This window comes from Leopardus geoffroyi, chromosome A3 (assembly GCF_018350155.1).
Source record: "Leopardus geoffroyi isolate Oge1 chromosome A3, O.geoffroyi_Oge1_pat1.0, whole genome shotgun sequence".
Taxonomy (NCBI): domain Eukaryota; kingdom Metazoa; phylum Chordata; class Mammalia; order Carnivora; family Felidae; genus Leopardus; species Leopardus geoffroyi.
In genome coordinates, this window is record NC_059336.1 from 51,247,713 (window position 1) to 51,267,523 (window position 19,811).

Sequence of the window (19,811 nt, forward strand, 5' to 3'; positions counted from 1 at the left end):
GAGCCTTGATGGAAAGTGGAAGACCCAGGAGGATGCCAACCTCAGTGATCCTTGGTGCCCATTCTTGCCTCCTTTCCTCATTTCCTTCCAGAAGCAAAGCCACCCTTCTTCTTCTGATCTGCCATGGCCCTTCCTTTGTGCTCATCTATGGAGCTTCCTACTTTCTACCTTCCATGGCATGGATCTATGTTCTTGTCTCCTGATGGCTGTGTGGGTCCCAGAGGCTGGGGTCTATGAGGAAACCCCTTTTATATCTGCCACAGGCTGCTGTTTTTGTTGCTCTTATTTGTTTGCTTATTTTTAAGAGAGAGAGAGAGAGAGAGAGAGAGAGAGAGAATCTTAAGCAGGCTACATTCTCAGTGCAGAGCCCAACACAGGGCTCCATCCCACAGCCCTGGCTGAGATCATGACCTCAGCCAAAATCAAGAGGTGGTCACTCAACCAAATGAGCCACCCAGGTGCCCCCACAGGCTGCTGCTTTAACAAAAGCTCACCAAACTTGAGAGGCTGGATGGAGGGAACCAGTAGCTCACCTGCATTTCTGGGCCAGCACATGCCCACCCAGAGCCCCTGGGTGCTTACCAGGTGCCAAGGTGACACCAGGGACCTTCCCTGATGTGTCCCTCCCTCATCCACCAGCAGATGGTCTGAGGCACAGAAAGAAACTGTGGATATGGAAGCTTCCGTCTTGTCATAGCAGCAAAAGAAACATGGTTGGCACTTGATACCACAGATGAAGAGCCTGGAAGCTGATGAAAACAGCCAGGCCACAGTTCTCTGTCCCTACCTTGAAGGCACAGCTGGTAAGTCAGGGACACACAGCAATTCCCAGATTTGCAAAAGAAAGCACTCCTTGCACAAGGTCCTCAGGATGGGATTTTTTATTTCATCCCATGTTCACTTGGTACTGTTTTTTTTCTTGGCTCCTTCTAAAAGCATGGAGTTAAATCTGTAACTTTCTGAAAATGCTAACAATAAGCATGAGCGCTCTGCCCTGCAGGTGAGTGACAGAGCCTGGGGGCTGCAAGGCCATTAGCACAGAGCCACCATCACTTCCATCAGTGCTGCCCCCTGAGCTTCTTCCCCATCAGAGCTGTGTCCCGTGGTAGAGATCCAGCCTGTAAGAGCAGCTTTGCGGAGAGCCCCTGGTGCATGCCCCTCTGATGGCAGGTGGTGGCGGGGGGGGGGGGGAGGGGGGAGGGGGGCGGATCTTAAAGATGCCCTGGAAGTTTCCAAGTGGAGTTCTCCTAATTACTTCTCAGATGCAGGAAGACACTCGAGGGGTGTTCCCTTTTGATGTTTTCCCTGAATGTCAAATACATCCCTTCCATTGATTTTGAAGGGCATTTTCCTAATCTCAAGGGTTTCTGTTTGCTTATGGGAAGTTGATTTGTAAGCCATCCGGCTCTGACACCACACATGGGGTCTGATGAAGGAATCTATTCTTGGCTCAACGGGGTTAGCCTGAGTGTGACGCTGGCCCCTTCACAGAGAGAGCCCAGAACTGGAGAGCCCTTCCCAAACGTGGAGTGCTCCATCCCACAGAACCAGTGTGCACCACACGGACAGTCCAACAACCACCAGCATCAAAACGTGGCCTGCGGGCTTTATAAGTGTCAGCCCCTCCCGTTGTCCAGTTCTGCCTCTTCAAGCCTCCCAGCCCCTGTGGTAAGCAGTTAAACACTCACAAACAGATACAGACATGCTGGGCGCAGTGGTGTCATGGGGCTGTTCACTTCTCCTCCCCACAGGTACCCACTGGACTCCACCTCCCCACCCTCTGCAAGTAGAGCAGGGCCACTGCGAATTTCCCTCCCCTGCCACAGTGATGAGACACTCTAGACCAGAGGTCAGCAAATGTGTTCTGTACTGGGCCAGAAAAAGTCATATAATCTCTGTTACAGCAACACAGCTCCTCTGTGTGGCTTGAAACCAGCTACAGATGATGTGTGAATGAGCAGGGGGCGCCATGTTCTACAGAAAACTTTATTTACCAGTTTTGGCCTGTGGGTGTCTGCTGGTGTCCTGGGAAGAGAAGAGAGCGCCGTGGGTCAGCTAGACACGCAGAGTGGGTGGGAAGTAAGCCTCCGAGGGTTGGGGGCTGCTTGTTACCGTAGCATGACCTGGTTCACACTGGCTGATACCAGGCCACTCCAGAGCTATGTGAGCCCTTGGAGGTCCCTCAGGCAGTCTGGTGGTGACTTTGCTCACTTACTTGGATTCCTGTTTGGTTTATGAGGGAATAGTTCTAAAATGTGACTAATCACCTCCTCATGTGATCCAATGATCTCTATGAGCAAATAATTGGATCTTAAAAATTGGAGTCGGCCTGAATAGCTTCCTTTCTGTCCTCTCCTCTGATAACCCTCCCTCTCCCAGCAGAAAGGAGACACATGAGTGCTGCTTCATTATTCACGAGGAACTGAGCTGACCCTCTGACCTCTCCAAATGGCAGGGAGAAATAATTCATAAAGGGTGCGGATGCGAGCAGGGCAGGCCATCTGAGGCTCAGCCGACCATGTACCCCTGGGAGTCCCTCAGCTGGTCACCTTGCAGCTGTACCTCTCTGCAGCTGACATGGATCGTGAGCCTTCAGGGAGCTGGTAGCAGTGGTGGGGAGGGGGGCACATGGCATTTCTGGCATTACATTAAGTGTGAAAGACCACTCAGTATACAGTGCAGCTGGCACAGGCCCTATGCCCACCCAAGGAAAAACCATATGGGTATGAACTCTGCTACAGGCCAGGTACCACGATACAGAAGTGAATGACAACCAGTCCCCACCCTAAAAGACTTGAAGCTAAGGGGAGCAGCCATATACACAAATGAAGGCCACACCTTCCATGATAAATGTATGCAAAAGTCCTGCAGGCACAGAGGAAATGATTGGGGGAAGGTGTCCTGGAGCCACGGGAAGCTATGGAGGGCAAGTGACTGTTTCAGATGGCTGCAAAGGGTGAGCAGGAATTTCCCATCCAGGGCTATGTCTGGGTGTTGTGTTGGGGGCAGGATGAGAGGAGAAGAGGGTGGGCAGGAAGCAGACAGGACGGGCATAGGTATCAGTCTTGGTGGGGGGGGAGCCTGAGCTTGCCAGTGTGGGGTGCACAGGCTGCAGGTCTGGGCAGCCAGCATGGGAGTGGACAGTAACTGAGCAGGGGAGGCTGGAAAGACAATCTGGGGCTAAGTCTGAATGGCTCTGCAGGCCAAGCTAAGAACTTGGAGTTTATCCTAAGGCAATGCAGAGTCTCCAGAAGCATTTGTGGAAAGATCAGCCCAATTACATATGGATTCCAGAGGGAATCCCAGAAGCAGGGAGTTAGGAATCAGTTGATGCCAAGTTGGTGAGGGCTCAGAGAAGCCTGAACCAAGGCAGAGTGGGTGCCATGGAGAGAAGGACCCCAGTGGTGGGGCTGGGACTGCTGGGCTTGCCCGACATCCACGTGCTTCTCCACATGTCCCAGCCTCTTGAAGTTAATCTGGGGCTGAATGTCCAGTTCTAGTGAATGAACTGAGAGGGGAGGTGATGAGTATTATCTCCAGGCTGAGGCAGTTAAGTGCACAAGGGCTTCCTCTCTAGGCCCCTCTTCCTGCTGGAGGCCATGTGCTGTAGAAGACACAGCTACAAGAGGAAGCAGGCTGGACACCATGAGCATGCCATTCAGGAGGGCCGCCTGACCCACTGCACAAATGCATGATAAATGCTCCCTGGGTTAAACCACACCAGCATCAGGAATTGTTTGTAACAGTGGATGATCTACTTCATCCTGACTAATGGCATGAGAGAAATACTTCAGAATTGGAGCTGACACCTCCTTGGATGGCAGAGGTGACAGGGAGAGCAGAGTTTGGAGGACACAGGGTCTTAGCTTCAGGAATTTGGAGAAGAGAACAAAGAGAAGGAAATAGGTGTGAGGACAGAAGAGAATAGTTATTCTCTCCTGACATGGATTGATATGGAGTACCTCTCCAGGGGAAGCTGGCAGGTAGCAGGAGGAAAGAATCTATAGTTGAATAAGGTCTGGGGAGGCAGAGTTTAAACAGTTTGGGGGTTAGCTGTTGGCTGGATGAGAACCCCCGGGTATGTGTGTGGGACAGGAAGAAAAGGCCAGAGGAGCACTGATGTTCACATGGGAGTTGGAGGAAGAGGGTCCAAGAGTGAGCAAAGTGCTCAGAATTTCAAGAAGGGTCCCAGAAGCAAAGTGAAGAGAGGCTCAGGAGGGGAGTCTTGCCCACAGTGTCCGAAGCTGCTGGATGCCAGCTGGGGATGTGGCACAGGGACATAGGACCTGCTGGTGGCCTTGCAGGCCACAGGCTGGGTGTGGGCAGCAGGGGTGGAGGTAGAGGTCAGACTGCATCCACTGTGAGATGGAAGAAATGTGTTCCCAGAGGAGGGAAGAATGAGTGGCATTTAGAGGAGATAGCCATGCTCCTTCCCTTAATGGTTTCAACGTACTGATTCTATAGGTCAGTTGGGGAATCTGAAGCCTAGCATCCTTGTTATTTAGGCCATTCTTTTGTTTTGGGTCTGAAGGAAGCATTTATATCAGGTGGCCATCCATCCCTATGCAAGATCCTATGATAATTTTTTGCTAGACATAAGCCTGCATTTCCTGAACTGGAGCTAACCACAGTGGTCTTAGACAATTGAAGGCAGAAAGAAATAAATGCATTACTTGTAATGATAATAACGACAAATAAGAGTCAACAAGGCCTCCAACAGTCACTGAGAGAACACCAACAGGAAGGAGAAGGGCCGACCCTCTTCCACCTTACCCGCTGCGGCCATAGCCTGGCTCTGCACCTCCAGGAGGGGGAGGGCCGGGTACAGGCAGTCACCTGGCCACTATCCTTCCAGTCCCTGCCTGCTGTGCCTCGTCCCTGTGCCCCAGCTCTCCAGAACTAACCTCTGGGGCCGAGTCTAGAGCCTCAGAATTCCCACATGGTTCACAGAAACCTCACGAGAAGGCTGCTGTCTGACAGCACACTTCACGGTGAGAAAGGTGCACAAATTCCAGAACCTCCCACGTTCCCACCCTCCTATCAAGTTCCAAACTGGGGGAGGATGTGGAATTGGTGCCTTTCAACTTGGGCCAGAGTCAAAAATTCTTCCTGTTCTGCTTGAGGACTCCCTCCTCTGACCTGACCTGACCCTACATAACCACTAGGTTTCTCTTTTTCTTCTCATCATGGCCTTTTCTGCCTTTACAGGGTCAGCATCAAAACAACCTCAGCCACAAGTCTCTTTTTGTAAAGGGCCAGAGAGTCCACACTTCAGGCTCTGGGCTATTTGTTCCTCTCCTTTTCCTGTCCATCCTCTTCATTTCCTTTTTGAAAACAACCCTTAAAAACATGCAGATTATTCTTAGCGCCAGAGCCATACAGAAGCAGCCCTACCAGGCACAGTTTGCCAGCCTCGGGCCCAGCACAGCATCCTGGCTGCACAGCTGACTCACCTGCAGAGCTTTAAAGATCTCCAGGGGCAACATGACATCTTTTTTGGCCTTCCCTCCACCAGCATAGGAGTATGCATCCCCTGCCTGTTGCTGTGACAGCACACTGGGCCCTCGTCTTGGCTTTGAGAAGGGAAGAAAGTTCCTCAAACTCCAGGGAAACACTGCCTCTCTGGGTGGGGCATCTGAATGAGGCCCTTGAGCAGACCTGAGCCCACCTGGCCTGGGGGCCTAGTGTGGCTCCCAGGCCACAGTGACTGTTACACAGTATCCCTGTACATAGACCTGGCTGATACAGCGTGCCAACCCTCCCTCTCTGACTCAGGGGTGGGTCCCGGATTGGAAGGTTTTAAAAGCCTCCTCAGGTGGCATGGCACACACCAAATAGGAATCCAGGCAACCAGGATCCATAGCTCTGTCCCACAGCAAAGCCTCACAGCCTCCTTTATGTCTCCTCCACTGTCCCCCTCAGGAGCAGGGACCTGGCCTTCCCTGCTGATGGGCCTCTGGTACTGCACACAGGTCCTGCACAGAGACGACCATACCACATTTTCTGTAGAAAGCCTCCAGACACCACCCTCTGCAGCTCAGTGAAGGGAAATATTGTGGGGTAACCAGCTATCCTTCTGTGCCTGGATGGTCCTGGTTTTAGCACTTAAGTCCTGTGTCCTGGGAACCCTGCAGCACCAGGTGCAATGGGACGCTGGTCACCCTGTATAGACTTAGGGCCCAGGTCTAGGCATGGCCTGTGACACATCCTGGAGTGTGAGAAAAGGGCTGTTGCTGGTGTCTGAGGTGCTGGTTCTTCTCACTGCACGCAGTGGGCCAGGAAGCTCTCAAGTCCCCAGACCCAGGCCACACCCCAGACCAGCCACCTCAATGCTGTGGGGCCAGGGCTGTGCTGGGAGCACGTTCAGACCTCTGGGTGACAGTGACTGGAACATACTTCACCAGATTCTGGGAGGGATGCTTGGTTTCTCTGGTGGGTTCACGACACAAGGGACCACACCCTGCCTGGTCTGGTTGTCACTGGGGACAGACCACTGAGCGGCTGACAGTCAGGGGGGACATAGGCTCATGGGGATGCTAATCAAGCCCAGACTTCCTAGAAAGGAGGTGTGGCTGCAGGCAGTCTTGGCGTCACCCACCCTTTCATCTACCTGTGGCCTCCCAGCACCTCCAGGGTCCAGCAAAGTACACAGCACAGGGAGAATTTCAGAGCAGAGCAATGGCCAGAATACATGAGGCCGGGAGCCCTGGGAGCCCTATCTGATGTCTTGGGGCTGGTGATCCATTCCACGATTCTCTGAGCAGCAGGGAGAACCACCACAGCCAATAACATGCCCACTGAGAAAAGGCAATCTGGTGCTCCCATTTTACCCTCTCAACACCTGCACCATTGCTCCATTTAATACACGAGAAAACTGAGGCTCTGGGAGAAGAGATGGGACAGCTTTTCTAGGGTCAAGAGGACAGTGTTGAACCTGGCTCTCTCTAGTGGCAGCTCTCTAGGCTCAGAGAGGTTCAGCAACTCTCCTAGGTGCACAGCTAGTGAGCAGGGCCCCTGGTCCTCCCCCTGAAATGCCGCCCTAGACTGCATGACACCAGGTCCCAGGCTGAAAGAGAAAGGGGAGGAGAGAGGTGGATAGCCTTTATAGAGCACCAGCCGCTCTCAGCAGGGACTGCCTGGCATTTTCCCTCTTCATCTCCTTGGGCCTGAGGTCAGCCCCATACATTTACAGAAGGGAAAGCTGAGGGGTTACGTGATGTCCATGTCCTAGACTCACGTCCATGCCAGTCCCAATGGGAGCTGGGGTGCAGGGAGGGCTGTCAGAGGAGCACAGCACTGAGATATTACTTATGCCCTCTGGGCCTCAGTTTCCTCACATGTGACTGAAAATAATTCAATCTCACTGGCTCTCCTGATGGTGGGATGTGCCATGAAGCCCAGACAAGGGAGGTGAGATCAGTACAGAGGAGGAGGTAAGGATGGAACAGGGCTGCCAGGGGGTGTGGAAGCGAGCCCCAGACCACACACACCCCGGACATCACTCCACGGACAGCCATGCACCTTGTACTCTGCTGGGACCCCATAGCTTCAGGCTTAATGGTGCTCACCACATTCCGTCTTAAAAGCAGGGAAACAGCTACCATATTTTAGAGCCATTTCTATAGAAACCACAGCCCCCACACTTCCTTTCCACTATAAAAAGGAACACAAAAGGGAGAGAAAAGAGTCAGTGATGTTGGCAAGCCCCAACTCAGCTACTGAGGTGCTCCCTTGTCCATGTATCTCACCTCTTCAGAGCATATCACCCACACTGGTGTGTGTGTGTGTGTGTGTGTTTGCATTTGGTTCATTTTCCTCCACAGGTTTAGAATCAAGTCAATTATACAAAGAGCAGAGCAGTCATCTCACATTGGGTGGCCCCTTCTGATCTGAGTTACTTCTACACAAGGTAGCATGTCACCATCGGAGCCTGTCTTGCAGACACACTCAGCTGGAGCTGCTGACCCAAGGCCACACATGCCAGCCTGCCTGGAAGCAGGGACACAGGTCCAGCCGCCCCTTGTCCATCCAGTTGGCTGCTCTTCCAGGACACACAGGCTTGATGCTACAAACTTTCTATACAACACTGTGCCGTGTTCAACCAGGGTTTAATAATTGCTGTTTGACAACAGCTACTCTTGTTCTCCAGAAGAAAATTCTCTGGGACCCATGACCTAAAGTCATAAAACCTCTGCTCTTGCAGCCCAAGAAGCCCTGGGTGTGCAGGTGAGGGGTGCATACATGTGGGCAGAACTGGCCTGGGTTCTTGATGACCAGCCTTTTTTCTACTCACAGGGGCTAAGAGTTCATCTTGTCAGTAAAGACAGTCTATGCCACAACCTGGATGGCATATTGAGTCTGGAGGGGCCTGAGGGGTCTGGGACCTGACTGGACGCCTGCTGGGGCCAGCACTGCTCTAGGTCCCTGGGCACCAAAGAGTCCAGGTGCTCCTGCTCTGCCATCCTGGAGCCCATCCCCTTATGCCAGCCTGGCATGTGGAAGCCTCTGTTTGTGGATGGAGACATACCCGCAATGATGCTGGATTTCTCCAGGTGCGTGATCACAAAGCTCAAGTCTGCTCCCCAAGCACAGAACTCTGGGACTGGGTCCGCCTCCTAGAGTGTGCCTGGCATGGTGGGGAGGAGGTGCCATGTGCCGCTGTGGCCATCTGCAGGATCTGCGCCTAGCACACTACAGCAGCCTGAGTGGTCCTCAGGTGGACCAGGGATGGCTGTCCTGGTGTGACCCATGAGGTCAGCAAAGCCATACCGAGCCTGGAAGGCAGCAGGGTAGGTGGCAGAGTGGGGGTTGGTCTCTGGGTGCAGCTGACCGAGGACAGCAGGCTGGTGCCTGCAAGTCACAGTATGTGGTGGCTCACCCTTAACCCATAGCTGCTCAGTGCTACCCCTTATGTGTCTCAACAGTTAATTTGGGATGGGAGATAGGTGGAAACTGCTTTGCTTGACCTCTCACCCTTTCCAATGATCTTTATGAAAGTCTAGAGCCTGCCCATGACTTTTACTTCAAGTGTAACTGTTGGAAAATGAGACCCAGGGTCCCAGCCCTCTCTATCAATAAGTGAATTCGGCACTTAAGTCCTTGTGGAACAATGTCAAGCACAAATTTTAAAAAATCTGTTCCCTTCCTGCCCTGGGACCTGTCTATAGTAGACTGCAGAGCCTGGGAACTTTCCCTCTGCTCCTGTTAACTGACAAGCTGTGAACAGGAGGGCTGAGAGCAGGTAAGGATAAAGGAAAGGTAGAGAGAACACCAAACCCTGCACTCAGGCATGCAGAGCCCATGTTGTGGGGCAGGAGGAAAGTGCCAGAGAGCTCTGCTAACATCCATTCAGAACCTCCAGGGAACACTGGGGAAGCCTGAGCCTTGGACTTATTGCCCATGAATTACAGGACATAGAGACCAGGATGTATGTAGAGACTAGTATATAGGGTATGAGACAAGCACTGGCCTGATGGATTGAGAGTAAGTCCCTCCCCTTGCCTTTATCTTACTAGTGTAATGAGACCAGGGACAAATCTAGAAATAGAAGGTATCTGTAAAAGTAAGAAGAATGTAACCAAATAATATAGTTAATTCTGATTCTGAGGTCTGTTGAAAGGGAACAAGGTTAGCAAGTGTTAGAGATGCCAAAAAGATACTAGCACTGAAAACAAACTAAAACCAGACCTACTGCAAGACACAATCAGATGGCACTGAATGCACACTGACAAAGGATAACTTTGAGTAATGCACCAATGTTAATCAAAGGCCATGTCACGGGCCATTGAGAAGCACCTCACACACCTTCTAGATCATCTTCTGGACACTGAGTACCATTCATATGTTTACCAAAGCTTAGGAGGTCCCTGAGGCCAGGCGGGGAGAAGGAAGCCATGATGACCCCAAAGGGCACTGCTGCCACTGTCTTCCTCATGCTGGTTTGGGGATGGGATACGGAGCATACAGCTGATGATGAAGTCATCAGACCTCAAGGCTAGACACCTGGCACCTCCCTGTCCATGCACCGAGGACGTTACCTGGGCAGGAGCACTGCAGGACAGATGAGCCAGGTCACCAATCCTGGCTGCAGCCCGGGGATCGCTGGAGCTGATCAAGACCGGAGCACTAATTTCCATGGAGTGCCTGTGGCTGGTGGCCTGGGAGGACTTGTGTGTCACACTGAGCGCAGTGAAGGAGTGGCGCTTCTTGGCATTCTTCTTGCTGTCCACACGCCGCTGAAAGGCACTGACTGCCCCAGTGCTGCTTAACGTGGGTCCTGGGGCCACACTGGCTGCCGCGCCAGGGTCAGAGGGCAAGGAGGCATGGCAGCCAGATGCAGCAGCTGGGCACGGCTTGTCCATCTCAATGAGCTGCTTGGCTGAGTCATTGAGCTAGGTGAGAAAGACAGAGGAAGGCTTCATTAAATAGAAGTCACACACTCGGTCCTGCTCTCCATGCTCTCAGTCTGTGTCCCTAGTTCAACCCGACAACATATTCATAATCACATAGATCTTTCCAACAGGGCATCCCTGTGAATGGTGCCAGAAACAAACAGAGGCCGCAGGTTACATCTACAGATTTTATTGAGAAGGTTTCTGGAGCAGCTGTTTTTGTCTGCCCCTATGTAGCCCCAACCCTCTCCCAGGCTGCCCATTTCTGGGGTGTGAGGTGCAGATTTGCAGAGGCCATGGGACAGAGGGAGAAGAAGAAGGAACACAGCCATGCACCCCACACTCCCTACGGCAACAGGGTCCAGCCTGCCTTGCACAGTTCTGGCCAGGCTGGCAGGAAAATGCAAGGTGTATGACCAGAATGCACTTCTTAACTGCTGGTGACTGTGCATGGATGCTCTTTGCAGTACCTCCACCGCAGTACCTCTTTGCAGCCTCCACTCAGGCTGTCAAGACCCAGAGCTGATGTGACTCCCAGTGCATGAGGAGGCAATACTGTATTGTTTTCAGAAATTCCGTAAGGTACTGCTCCTTCCCTTATCTCCTGACCTGTTCCATAAAATAGAAGGGGCTTTTACAGGGAAGAGTTTGCCTTTGACAAAGTTGGATCCTGGGTGGTGCTCATCAGGAAAGGTGGGACGGGCTGGAGTCCATGAGCAGCTGGTGATAACTGGGAGTCAGCACTCCATGCCGGCTGACACAGGGCTGTGCTGTGGCACCTGAGCCCAGAGGGGCCCTGTGCTCATGGTGGCCTGGGGATCTCAGGTCAGTTACCCTCTATGAGCCAACTTGACCCCTGACTCCACACTTGGAGCAAGTTTTTCATTCCAGGTGTACAATGGAGTTCTTCCTTCTTGGTCTGCACTTGGCTCAAACTAAAGTAGTAATGGGGGAGCATGCACTGATGGAAAGAATGAAGGATGGGGAGCGGGTTACTGTGTATACAGAGTGGCCAGGAAGAAGGTATGACATGAGAGAATCAGCTTGGGAGCATCTCCACAAGGTGGGTTAAATAAGTATCATTATGCTAGGTAATGCCTGTAAAATCCCATTCCTTTTTCCTCATCTTTTCATATGTGGCATAAGAAATTGAGCCAATGCCAACTAGCCCTCTGGGGAACCTACGGTCAGGAAGTGCAGAGTAAGTCATAAAGGAACACAAGCCTTTGCTTTTTGCTTGCTCCTTAGCAAACAGAAACAGCTACAGGTGTCATGGGCTTGGGCAGGCCTGACACACGGCTTCTGCTAGCACGATGCAGCTCTGCTGGTGCTGGGGAGCAGCAGCCACAGAGACACCTACACCAGTGGGCATGGGTGCCCTAGTCCAGCTTCTTGACCATGAGGCAGCAGCACATGGCTGGATCCTGGCTGCGGCTGAGAGCAGAGAGGACAGAGCTCCTGCTGGCTTTCCAAGGCCAGCTGGGGCTTCATCCCTGCCTGCTCAGTCCTTTCTCTCCACATATCATATTCCAAATTTCCAGCCTATAGACATTAGCTCTGTGTAATTCCTAGGGGCAAAGGCCCTGAGGATGGTCACTGCCAAGCTCCAGTCTGCTTTCTGAATGTGTTCCAAGCACACCTCTCTGGCCTGACATAGAACGGGTGGAAATAGCCAGGAGCCTGCTGTGTTCTTGCAGGTGGACAGTGATGTCCCCAGCCCATCCATTTCTTCTTAATGGTCTCAAAGGTGAAAAGGTCCCACCACTCTGAAGAAGTTTTCATAAAATTTACTTCAAGATCTGGGCCTTGGCCAGGGTTTTTTCTGTGTGACCACTGAGGCAAGCACAGGCGTGCCTGTCCCTGAGAGATGGGCAAGGAGAGGTCTCCAGTGGCTCATGAGGTGTGGGCAGGGGTTGAGGGAAGGATGCTTTCATGGGCAAGCTATCCCCGGGCAGGCCAGTGCTGACCGGTGGCGTAGTGTCCTGGATGTGCTCCTGCACGTTGCCCTTGTCACTGCAATAAAACTAGAAAAGAGAATTAGAAAAGGAGAAAGGAGGATCAGAAAGAAAAATGTGCAGTGTCAGACCATCCAGAAGGCTGAGTGGGACCCACCACCCCCTGGGATTTGAGATGCCGGCAGCAGGGTGTCCCCACAGTTCTGCCACAATGCAGTGGGGGTGGGCTTCAGATGTCAGCCATGCACAGGAGGTAAAGACAACATTCCCACAACAGACAGAATGTCAGGGGTCAGTGGGGCTGAGCTGACCAAAAAGCCTTAGGGTCTTGGAGCCCAGAGTTTCAGGGTGTCCAGGCAGAGCAAGCCACCCCATGCTAGGCCCAGTAGGTCTCACATGAGTGCCATGGGGACAGAGGTTGCCCTAGAGTCGATATCCTAGTTAGGGCCTGGGACAGGACTTGGCTTGGTCAGGACTGTTCACCAAGTCTTTCACTAGGGATGGACTATGACATAGGGTGTCCAAGGCAGGGGCCACAAAGGCAGAGATAAGGAACACTGAAAGAGGAAGGGGTACACCAAAGACGAATCTCCCTTCTCCACATTTTGGTCCAGCTCTGCTGCCCCGAGGGAGGGAGCTCCCAGAGTGTAAATGGCACCCCATGTGCCCCCCTGCCTCATGCACTGGCAGGGCACAGCCTCCCCTGCACCGGGGCCACTTCCCAGGCTGAATGGACTTCAGAGAGAGACAGTCTCCTGCCTGAGAGGTCAGGGGAGGAGGCAGAACACAGGGCCCTCTTGGAACATGAACACAGCTGCAAAACAGGTGGGGGACAGAGAAGGTTGCAGTGAAGCCAAAGTAAAGAACCTGGAGTGCGCAGAGTTCAGTGCTGATGGTAAGGCGCAATCTGAGGTGCCAGTTTAGGGAAGAGGTGAGTCAGCAGAGGCCACTGGGGCAGCCCACAGGGAAGAATAGAACTGAGCAGGGTCTTGGTGGCTGCAGAGGGCTCAGATAGGAGTGGGGGTAGGGGAGGGGCTGGGAAGAGCACATCCAGGAAATCCACAAAGGTGGGAGGTCCTCAAAGGCAGGGGGAGGCAAACTGGAACCAGCTGTGGATCTGCACGTCCCTGGTGCAGGAGCCACACACATGTCATAGGCTGAGCCTGGAATGTGGGCTGGATCAAGGGGAGGGAGGGCCATGCCAGAAAGACAGGCCATGCCTGTTCCCACCTGCCATGAAGTCTGACTTCAGGCCTGGGTTAAGAAACCCCCAGCCCTGGGATGGCGGAGGAAATCACTAGGCTCTCCCTCAGCACACACTACTAGGGTTTGCAGCTGGTAGCATCTTGATGAGTTAAAAAAAAAAAAAGCCCCACTGAATTTAAACTGTCAGAGCAGGGGATGCTTCATGTCCACAATGCCGAGTAGATCACACAAGCAGCAGCGGTGGATGTCCGGCTGCCTACAGACAGCCCAGGAACAGGGCCGCAGGCCTGTCAGCATTTCCATTACGAATACCTGCCTTTCAGAGGGAGGTTTTGAAAAACTCACTGTAGGCCCCAAAATGTGTGATCTAAATCCAGGATTATTTCCTTTGAAATGTTTCTTCCAACCAGGCTCAGCTGTTTTTGCTCTATTTTATGACTTTATTCATTTGCTTCCTCAACAGTGTTAGCTCACAGAACAAACCAGTGGCTGCTGCCTTCCATGGCCCTCCATGGGGTTGGCCTCCTGGAGTCCAGCATTCTGCACCCATGCTGAAGGGCCAAGAGGAACACAGAGAAGCAGGAAGTACCACAGACAATGACTTTCATTTACCAGCATCAGAGCACAGCCTCAACCCTTTCTGCCGTGTGTCTCCATGTAGCATGTTATTATGCAGACATAACGGCACCAATAATGCCCAAGGCTGGGCTAAAATAACTCTGTTCTTCCCCAGAGCAGCTGATCTGGAGTGTCTCACTTAGCTGCCCCATGACTCTGCTGAGTATTAGAAACTCCAGGATATCCGGGCACTGACAGAGCAGGTGGGTGCACGTCCTAAACACACAGAGCCATGATGTGAGGTGATGTCACAGCCAGCAGCACCGCAGGGGCTGGCCCTGGCAGTACCCTGCTCACCAGCAGCCGTATGGCTCATCCCAATGCTGGCCGGTCCTCAAGACATCTGCCTAGCAGGCTGCTCACAGCCAACCATGCTGCCCTCCTTCTTGATGGCAACTAGGGTGTGGGGGTAGCATGCCTCTCTCACTCATGCCCACCGTGGGCACCGAAAGGGAGGGCCGATAAATGTCCATCAAAGATAGGGGTTCTTAGTAAGCTGAAGGAGCAGGGAGGGCTACTTCCAAGTGGTGAGTTCTCCACACGTCACCAGCAGCCTTAGGGTCCCTGACATCTCTGCAGTAGGCAAGGGACGTACCAATGAAAGACCCTCCTGATGAAGAGAGACAGTTCAGATTTATCTTCTTTACTGAATCTTTGCTTTTGTGACAAGTGGCTTCTTTTTGGATCCATATATACATAGGATTAACCAGTACTTGGCCACCCTCAACTGGACAGCCTGGCTTACAAGGCTTAGACGGTCCAGTGGCCAGTAGACTGTGCACTGGCAGAGGCCACACTGATTGCTGCAGCTGGGTGACCTGGTCCAGGAGGCGAAGCTCAGTGTTGGGGGGAGCTGCCATCATCTTCCCAATAAGCTCCAATTAGTCATGTCACAAGGTGCTCAGGTGCTAGTGCCACCAATGCCACCAATGCCATCCCAGTCCACATGGGGCCATTATTGCAGGACACCCTCACCTGCCAGCATCTGCCCGGGACAGCAGCTCCTGCATCAAACCCCTTAGGTGCAGCCACGATTTCCCATTTCCTCAGACTCCCAAGTGGGGGCAGTGTCTGCTGGCCTGCCTGTACCCTCCACACTGCAAGAAATCGATGGCTCTGCCCTCCCCTGAGCAGGTGCTGCGGCCTGCCTTGTCGACCTGTAGGATCCCGTCTGGTTACTGGGGATCCTAGGGGAGGGCCAAGGAGGGGGTGAACACTGAAGTCAGCCCTCTCGCTCCCCCGCACAATCAGAATGCTATAACACTCTGTGAGTAGCTGTGAAGGGTGGTGTGTGGGGACAATTAGTGCTTCCTGGGATTGTGCCCACAGATTGCTCCCTGCTCCCTTCCGAGCCCCCCACTCCAAGATGTTCATCTGGAAACGAAAGAGCTCTGCTTCTCCATCTGCATGTGGCTGGTCACCTCATCTATTTCTCCAACCTACAGAGACAGGAATACACAGGCATAGACTGCACTGTTTTCATCCACCCCCCCCCAATTGGTGATTAGCCAATGTACCCAATAATTCCCATTTTGACTGGTTTTGGATGGGAATAGAAGATATTTCCAAATTCCATACAAAATGGAAACAAAGTAGTGGCACCAACACGTGTAAGCCTTGATGGGTCTGCTCACGTATCATGAGGACAGTCACTGGCACCTGGAAAAGAGGGCACCCATGGCAGGCCTGCCCCTTCCTGCTCTGCGGGAGGCCCTCTACAGGAGCCAGCCCAAAATCCAAACGCTTAACCACCACACACATTTCCTCTTCATGGAGTCCAGTCTTGAGGGTGGGACATACCAGTCAGCCAGAGCCGCACCCCCATCACAGACTGTACATCCTCTTGTGGCTTAGGACCCTCTTCCCAGGATGCTTCCTCACCAACTTTGTCAGCTCAGATGTGGTCTTCCTCCATACCACTCTTCCCTCCAGCCACAGAAACACCTGCAAATGTAAGAACTGAAGGGTCTCTTCTTTCCATTGTTCAAAAAATCCCATAGGAAGGCCTCTTAGAGTCAGTGGTGGAATTCTAGCTGCATGTGAATTTGGGGACCAGGTTAAGTAAAAAAGGCTCTCACCGGCAGGCTTACATGAGCCCTGAGGGCCCTTTGGTGAGTCCAAGACTAGCAATGGACTTTGGCACTTGGTCCAGGAAAGTGCCAGAGATGGGGGCCTGGGCAGAGCATGGTTACCCAGAAATCACCAGTTCTAATCAAGAGGACTTTATACTGAAGTATACTGTGGGAAGTATTTTTTTTTAAAGAGAGAATAGGATTGGAAAACCAGACATACAAGCTGATATCAGATGTAACATGAAAGGAAGGACAATGGGTGAAGGGTTCCCTGCTCAAGCAAAAGAACAGAGAAAACCCTCCATCCTAACCGAGAGGTAGGAAGTACAGCCTCAACACATCGACAGCATGGAGTGAGGGGCTTGTGATGAAAACCTGAGGGAGGGAAGTGTCTTCCCTCTCTCAGAAATCCAGGAAACCAAAGAGGTGATCATGCTGGAAGGCAGCCATCACAATTTAACACAAAGGCCACCAATCAATGCATGCACACAACAGATAGTTTCTGAGCACCTGCCTGTCCTGAGCTCCTAGGTGCCGGGATGCTGTAGGGAACAAGAGAGGCTGCTCTGATAAAGCTTATACTTCAGTGTGGGGTGAATAACCGGGGCCGGGGGGTGCTTTTTAAAGACGCGCATTTTGGTTCGATGGATCTGGGATGGCACCCAAGTTACTGCATGTCTACAAACTCCCAGGAGATATCGCTGTTGCTCTCACCAGACCCTCTTTGACTGGAACACAGACTGCTTTGCAACCTTGGCTTCACAATGAAGCACTCTCCCCACAAAAGAGCCACATGGCCAGAAACAGCAGCTTTTGCTTGGCATTTGCCTTTAATGCACTGCTCCCACCCCTGGTGGGCTCAGTAGACCATAGGTCACCATGCCTGGTAGTTGGCCTATTATTCCTGAGAGCTTCACAAACTCAGGAGTGGATGAAGAATGGCCTTTACCCACCCGAAACTTCTGTTAGGAAAAATCTCAGGAGCCTCCTGCTTCACTGAGGTGGGCAGGCAGAGATGGCCGGCTGCATTTTGATCTGTGCTTATTTGTAAAACACTCCATTCTTTACGAGGCTAAATCATCAGTAGGGGCAGGTGAGAACAGAATGGTTTCTTTTCAGCTCTGGCACACCTCACCCTCCTCCCCAAAGGCTGTGTCTGGAATACAGCTCGGGCCTTTGATGAGAAAGGCTGCCAAAATGAGGGCTCTCGACCACTGACTGAGCAGGTCAAAGCAAGAGGCCTGGTGATGACCACCAGCCAAGCACATCCAAGACCCACCTTCATCTCCACAAGGCTCATCTCACCCTTGTATCCACCATGAAAGGTCGACACGGCCATTTTACAGATGAGAAAACTAAGGCTCCAAATGAAAATTTAAGTGTCTTGTTCTGAATCACACAGTTAACAAGCAGCAGGATCACAATTGCTCACACCCTTTCTAACACAGCTCACTGGATCTTCCATCGTTCACTTTTTACCACAGAGTGTGGGGATGCTTTTCTGGTATGGATACATCCTTGGGTTAAAAAATTGTTATAGTTATTGAGGTGTATCTATGCATTTGGCCATTAGAGGAGGTTGGGTTCATTTTAGAGATTCAAATGGTTCTTTAAAAACCAGAACTTTTTGGGAGCATGGAAATTAGGTCGGGCAAATTCTCACACTAGGAGGACCCCAGCTGCAGTCATCAAAGGTGGGAGGATATTTCTGTTCCCTTCCTATTTATTTCAAATGGGCAGTGACTTCACAGGCCTGTTAACAATGCCGAACTTTTTTACCAGGAACATTGAACTCTAGACATCTGTAATACCATGCGCCAACACTCTGGACAGACATTCTCCCATATGCTGAACAATATCTGTTGTGCACCTGCTACAGGAGAGGCTTATTTACCCTGAAGGGGGTCCCCATCCTTAGAATTAAACATTTTATGAGGGAGTAAGTGCTGTGGTGATGTGCTGGAAGCCATTATCCCTGGCCACTGGCACTCCTGTGTGTGACCCACACACATAGGGCAGCTGCCTCTTTTCTATCCTCTTCTCTCATGTTCCCTTCTCAAGATGGCTGAGGTGGACAGGTGAGGCTGTAGTTGCCAAAGTCGGCTGGTGAACTGAAGCCATTATTCAGACAACTGAGGTTTAAAACAAGAAATATGCAGCAACTAAGACAAAGGTGTAGACAATGGCCTCATCTTGCATATAAAAACTGAGCACAGGCAAGGATTTTGAAAGACATGATCCTAAGAATTAATGTGAAGGGTGGGGAATGGTGTTAATTTCAACATCCCATTATCATGGACTGGACAAAAGCCAGGGCACTTCCTGTGAGTGATGGACTACACCATTCTGCCAGTTCCTGGGAAAGCTTGTAGAGCAGGAGCTGTTTCACATGCCTCCATGGGCTAGCAGCTCAGGGTACGGGCAGCTGGGCTAACTGAGGACTGTTTTGGCAAATCTGCCCCACCCCTTGCCCTCTCGCAGACCATAGTGACATTCACTTTGTAACCCTCTGTGGCTGCTATGCTGCCCTGACAGCACCTTCCTGAGGTCAGAGGGGCCCCTGGTCCTCTACAGACACCTGCAACATGGCAGTAAGCCCAGGCAATAACCTCACTGCCACTACCATGCCCATGTGCACCTCCCAAGTTGCCCTGAGATAGAAAATCAGTGTGTCCCTACTTGGTGAGCGGGTCCCTCCACTGCACAGAAACTACACACCCCACTCCTTCCCCCTCAGCCTCTGCCCCAAGTTGTCATCCCTTCCTTCTTGGGCGCTCACCCCAATTACCACAGGGAATGAGGCTTCCCCTTCTTTGAATTCAGGCTTTTAATAGTGGGTTATGCTCCCTGCCTGTGCCAGCAATTACACTCTTGATTTGGTAGCAAAGCCCCCACAAAAAGGAAGATTCCACGAAGAGTCTGATAAATTAAAGTAAGAAAACGAAACTTCACTCATTCGTTAAGAATGTGCAAAACTCAGAAAAAAACTCATAAGCAGCTAACAGTTATGAAAGCACCTTAGTAGTGTATGTCCTGTAAGCAAAAGGACCATTTACTGGAAGTTTTGTGATCAGTGTAGGGACTCTGTCATAATTCTTCCTGAAGATAAAACTTAAAAGGAAAAAAAAATGGTTGTTTTCCAACTGAGAAGAGGAACACAAAGGCACCATTTATTCTCTGTTTTCTGCAAGAAGCCCCCACGGGGACGTCTCTCTGCTGGGATGGTGGCAAGACCTCTAACTGTCCCAGCAGGGGCACATATGGCCTCCTGCAGAGATGCTCCAGTTGCAGGAGAGCGCCCTGCCTGGGGTGTGCTTGCACATGTGTTTCTGACCATTTTAGACCAGCACCGGAGTAAATAATCTCACAGAAGTCACAGATCTGAGGCAGCTAAGAAAGGAGGAGGAGGGAACTATAAAGAGATGGGGCTGGTCCAGAATTCAGAAGGCAGGTGGCAGCTTCACTAATGGGTCCCAGGGCCAGGCCAGCAGAGTGACCCAGTCAAGGGCCCTGTAACCTTTATCCCCGGCAGTAAAGAATTTCTGGGCACACAGCTCCAGTAAATTACA

At 51.8% G+C, this 19,811-nt stretch overlaps 1 protein-coding gene across 1 annotated transcript in view; it reads right to left on the reverse strand.

Moving 5' to 3' along the window:
• Positions 1 to 19,811, reverse strand: part of SH3RF3 (SH3 domain containing ring finger 3) — a 372,140-nt gene that overhangs the window by 95,262 nt on the left and 257,067 nt on the right. The window contains exon 4 of the mRNA XM_045443725.1: positions 10,038 to 10,391. Within this exon, the coding sequence (XP_045299681.1) occupies positions 10,038 to 10,391 (354 nt within the window). The remainder of the gene's footprint in view (positions 1 to 10,037; positions 10,392 to 19,811) is intronic.